Genomic DNA, 5,728 nt, shown 5'->3' with positions numbered 1-5,728 from the left:
ACATCATCTGTTCTTCTGTAGAAAACTAACTGATTTAAGGGGATGTTTTCTTCCCAAGCTACCCCACACATCTAATTGCCTCTACTCCTCAAGACAACAATTAGAACAAACATCCAACTATTACCGAATGGCATCATGCAGAAGAGTTAACGCTCAGATGCTACAGGATCGCTAACAACAACAACAACATCTATACACAAAGCTGTACACAATATGAATGGAATATCTTCAACACCTGGGTTTCGAACTTATTGCTTTTGCTGTATGCAGTGTTAAAAAGCCTAACCATTACCTGCCACAAGCCTTTGCACTGAACCACAAACCTGAGGCCGAACTCGCTACTTTTGTATACATGACTAATGTGGACCAGTTCTTAAAGGGTCATTGGCCTGAAGAAGTAAACTATGGCTTCAATACTGCTACTTAAAACATGCGATACTATGTATAGTATTACAGCCGTTATAAGCTAACCTCAGATGTAAAATTGTGTGCATTTTCATAGACCTGTTTGTCCTCAGGTCATTTCATACGTCAATGGCTTGGCGACACATGCACACATTAGGTGTAACTTGGAGAAATTTTTTTATGATTACATCCACAGAATAAAGAACTTTTGTGATGTTGGAATTTGTCATTCTGGTCGGTTAAAGAGAAGAAGAAAAAGAAGAAGAAAAGGAAGAAGAAGAAGAAGAAGAAGAAGAAGAAGAAGAAGAAGAAGAAGAAGAAGAAACTCTTTTCGTTTTTAACCTTAGAATAGGAGGGAAAGGTGAGGGTGGGGAGAGGGGTCTACAGTTAAATCTCTTCCTATACCAACCTGTACAAAAACAATCACTCGTCAAACCACAAAAACAGCGACACCTGCAGTTCCCGCTAGTCTTTTTTGCTGTTATGAAACTACTGTCTTAGGCGTTACCTGTCTAAGAAAACCAGTTTGCTCGTTCGCATTGGATAGCCGTCTTAAACGAAATTTACTGTGGCGTCGGTAGCCTAGTGGTTAGGCTCTCGGACTCGCAACCGTAAGGTCGTGGGTTCGAATCCCGTCAAGGGCCCGACGTTGTGTCCTTGGGAAAGGCACTTTACACGATTTTTCCTCACTTCACCCAGGTGAGAATGGGTACCCGGCTATAGACAGCGAAAGATCTTGTCAGTTTGTTAGTGTTTGAGCGCTTAATCGGCTGCTCGTACTGTATGCTTCCCGGGAAGCTGAGAATGTTTCGGAGTGTTCTATGGTCTGCTGGGGTAATAATATAGTGTAAAGCGCATAGAGCCTGCTGCTGAGCGGGGATATGCGCTATACAAATGCTATTTATTATTATTATTATTATTACTGTATTTGTGAACAAGTCACTGAGCGTGTCTACAAAAAAATCATAGTGACAAACGGGGAAGGGTATGGGGGGGGGGGGGGGGTAGACATCGGTCATTATAATAATGTTTTTAAACATCCAGTGAGTAACTCACGTGAGGTCATAGAGGAATCTGCCGTCCGGCACAGTCAGTTTGAGCGCCACCTCCCGTTTGAGTGGTCCGCCGTTGAGCTGTAATCCGGTCAGTTTCTCCAGGTAGTATCTGTGGAGGGCGGGAAACCGATAAATGTAGGTCAAACCTGAATGCCTGTTCTTGGTGTTTGTCGTACAAGTGTATTCACAGATGTCGAAAATCTTGCTTGTCGGGTTATTTCTGCATTTCATATCAGTATTGATGTGTCTGACTCTTATGATATCACCTTTCAGCGTACTCTCGTGTTCAAAAAACGTGTAATTTCTTCAAAGCAGAAAAACAATATTACAAATCTAACAAAAACGAACAATATACATACCGTCAGCAACAATAGCAACACCATGAGTTGTTGACATCTGAACAACCACAATAAGATCAACACGAATAAAAAAAAAACAGCGACAACAATAACGACAAAACAACATCAGCAGCATGAACAACAACAACAACAACAACAACAACAACAACAACAACAACAACAACAACAGCAGCAACAACAACAACAATAAAATTAAAATAATAGATTGCATTTTTATAACATTTCTACCCTACAGGAATATACGCTTGGAGCGCCCTTGCATCCACCACGTGATCACTGGTTGTAATATTTCATTCCCACAATAAAACAAGTAAACCAGTTCAACCACATAAAGAATAACTTTCTCAACCGTGCATTAATTATACACTCGTAAGGACAGCGGTAAAACAAACATATCAGCACTTACTAATACACTACTAAGAATTAAACTAAATAAGTCTTAATAAACGTATTAAGATGTGTTGTTTCTCTGAGTTTTTGGGGCAAGGAGTTCCAAATTTAGAACAAAAATGAGAACCTTTTCTAACCAAAAGATCTTAATTTCTTCGTAGGGGCTCTGAATTTTGTTGTGTCAGTGGATGACCGCAACTGGCAGGATGGGACATACGGTGTTAAATGTCCAGATAGATAGAAGTATTATGATGGAGTGTTATTGCTCTGATACTTAAAAACAGAAGATTAAAAACTATTGTATTAATTTATCGACTGGAAGCCACAGCAGGGCTTTCATTATTTTTGGTGCAGGATATTCTCTTCTTTTTCTTCAGTATTTGTCATTCGGTGTTATTTTGGACCACTTTCTGCATTCTCTCACTTGAGAAATCAGACAGAACACAATTACAATAGTCGAATTTTGACCAAACATGAGAAACAGAGCGCGTGCTTGCAATACCACAACAAAAACAACAATAACAGCAACAACAACCAACAACAACAACAACAACAACAACAACAACCACCACCACCACCAGCCAAGTCTCCCTAGACTCACTCGACCAGACGTCCCTGGTTGGCCTTCTCCTCCGGGCTGAGGTCATAGGGTACGTCCCCGCTCTTGACCTGTTTCTTGGTCAGGCTCTGTCCACGTAGGTAGAACCTCTGTCTGCCCTCCTTGCCGAAACCTTCCTTGAACACCTTGGGGGTCAGTCCTGGAGGATGGGAGGGGAGGGATTAGGGTGAGGTGGGTAGTGCAATGTACAGGTGTTAGGGAAGAAAGGGAGTAGATGCGAGGTGGGGAGGGGGGTTGTGGGGATGGGGCTGCTTTATTAACTAGATTCTAAAAACAAAGTAAAGTACAAAGACTGAGGAAACCCTTTTTCTCAGTGAACTGTACGAACAGAAAGCATTATATAATTTATATATATATATATATATTGGGAGGTGGGGCAAATTTTTAGCCAATAACTTTGAAGGGGAGTGGGATAGATGGATTGGGGTGGGAGGTGATTCTGTAGACAATTTTTGTGTGTACCACTGTGCTATGGGAGTGTCTGTTTTGTGTGGGATATTTATATCAGGGTGACTGGTAGTGTATGATTGCACGGGGTCCCTTACGATGTATGTAAAAACTGGAATGTGTTAATATTTTGTCTGTGCTTGTCTTTCAGGGAACCTCTGGCCAATTAAAAGGAAACCTGGTGATATCAATATTCTCCTGGTTTTGTTTAACGCCAGTTCCATCACCTGCTATCAGTCAATACAGTAGCAAAAACTAGTTGTGTGTAGGCTGAGGTGTGCTGACCAACCGTACCGAGTTCTGAAATGACTTTCCAGAGTCTGTGCATGGCGCCCTCGATGAACCTCATGCCACCAATCTCCAGGTTCACGTCGGGTGTGTTGGGCAGCTGGTAGGTGAACAGACGGCCACCCACCCGGTCAGAGTACTCAAACACAGCGATGTCCAGGCCAGACTCCCTTAGCATGTAAGCGGAGTTAGCTCCCCCTGGCCCCGCCCCCACGATGGCCACGTCATAAGAGGAACCGCACACATCTGGACAGGAGATACAGACATGTCACAATTCTCTCATAGGATTCAGGGATATAATAATGTTTGTGTATCACAATTCTCTTATGGACACAGGGATCTAGAAACTAGAATAATGCAGCATAGGATACAGTTATCAAGAAATTGAAATAATATTACTTAGATGAAGATAAATCTTTGTAAGAGCAATTGTCTTCCTTTTTAAAAAAATGAAAAATATTTACAATCATTATTCTCTATTTCAAAGCTCAAATCATCCAAAAGAATCCAACTGTATTCTTTTGGAAACATTAAATGACAATTTTCCCCTGTTAAAGGAACAGATGAACAAAGCACCGAGTGACCTCTCCAGCAGCTGTGTCCTCACCTTTGTTACACTGACGCCTGTTTCTGCAGACGCCGTTGGCGTGGTCATAGATGACCAGCGCACAAGCCAGGAGAAGGAAAGCAGACGACATGATGGCGATCTCTCTGATGCTCTCAGGGACACCTTGGTTTCCTGTCGGCTCCTAACGGCTTTATATAGTCCGGAGAACGTCATGTGATACCCATCTCTGCTGATTATAAGAGATAAAATAGGCGTTGTCAGAAAGATTATCTTGTATAGATTTCGCTGTCTGGAGCAACTGCAAGAAATGTTTCTTGTTCAAATACCCCATGATTAAATGATTGATAAGAGAGGCAGTTGCAGAATAAGAATAACATACAATGTTTTAAAAGTGAAAGCAATTGAAAGCCTTTATCTGCTGATACTATCATAATTTACAAAACCCTATGAATATTCTGTACATGAAAAGAAAACGTTAAAAAATCAATATGATATCGTTTGCTGGTGCTCCATGTCGATTTGATGTGCATTGGTATGCATACAGCATTATGCACTCTCGGAGACAGCCTGCTGGCTGATGTCATAGAGATTCTATAGTTAGTGTTCTGTTGCTAAGGTAGCGATGGAGTTGTTGATAAAAACGAACACAGACCTTGGGATGGGGGGGGGGGTGTAGATTCCTTAGACAGATTGTCTGTCTGTCTGTCTGTCTGTCTGTCTGTGGCTGTTGATCTTGCAACAGGCCGGTGTCTCCTCCAACTGAAACTTACGAGTAAGGGGGCAACAACTGGCGGGGAAAAGAAAGGAGGGGGAGGGGGGTTCGGAGGTGGGAGACATTCGTTTCTGGATCGATGAACATGATATTTATCAATGCTTGTACTTTGAGTAAAACTACAAGTTCATTGGAACAGATATTTATTTATTTATTTATTTATGACCAGAATATATAGGGTAATAATGGGACATCTCTCCTGTTCTTTACATATGCCGTATATAGTATAGGGAGGGACAAGGCGCTCTTTTTGACGGTATGGGGTAGTGCTAAGATGACTGTCAATAGACAAAAGCAAAGAAGAGACTCTACGTGTGGCATTATGGTGAAATCAAACGCTCATCAAAAAGATACAATCGGAGAGATAGACATGTTTCTATTCTTTTTTTTTTAAACATATTTTTTAACGATTTTTTGGGGCTCAACATCATTGCTTTTTGTAAGAGCGTCTTGTCCCAACCTAAATTATATATGGTACATGCAAAGAATAGGAGAGATGTGCCATTATTACCCTATATATTCTGGTCATAAATAAATTTTAAAAAATAACTGTTCCAATTAACTTGCAGTTTTACTCAAAGTACAAGCATTAATAACTATCATGTTCATCGATCCAGAAACGACATGTTTCTTTTCTTTTAAAAAAATCCTTTTTTAACGATATTTTTTTGGTTCAACATCATCGCTTTTAGTAAGTACTTTCAAAATATTGATCAAAGACACCACAAAAAAAGAAACGTACATTTTCAATTCCCAAGGACATTCAAACTTTGGGAATCATAAACTTTCGCTGTCATTCTCTTGCTAATTTTTATCTCTGACACT

The 5,728-nt window shown here is 40.7% G+C and overlaps 1 protein-coding gene across 1 annotated transcript in view; it reads right to left on the bottom strand.

Annotated features, from left to right (window-relative positions):
- Positions 1–4,261, bottom strand: part of LOC101851428 (L-amino-acid oxidase-like) — an 11,313-nt gene extending 7,052 nt beyond the window's left edge. Inside the window, exons 1-4 of the mRNA XM_005104034.2 lie at positions 4,171–4,261; positions 3,570–3,809; positions 2,811–2,967; positions 1,462–1,569 (exon numbers count right to left, since the gene is read on the bottom strand). Coding sequence (XP_005104091.1) covers positions 1,462–1,569; positions 2,811–2,967; positions 3,570–3,809; positions 4,171–4,261 — 596 coding nt within the window. The remainder of the gene's footprint in view (positions 1–1,461; positions 1,570–2,810; positions 2,968–3,569; positions 3,810–4,170) is intronic.
- Positions 4,262–5,728: the final 1,467 nt, after the last annotated feature.

The sequence above is a fragment of the Aplysia californica genome, unplaced genomic scaffold, assembly GCF_000002075.1.
Source record: "Aplysia californica isolate F4 #8 unplaced genomic scaffold, AplCal3.0 scaffold00401, whole genome shotgun sequence".
In the NCBI taxonomy this organism is placed as follows: Eukaryota; Metazoa; Mollusca; class Gastropoda; order Aplysiida; family Aplysiidae; genus Aplysia; species Aplysia californica.
Note: the sequence above shows the minus strand (reverse complement) of the source record. Positions and strands in the feature narration are given on the sequence as shown.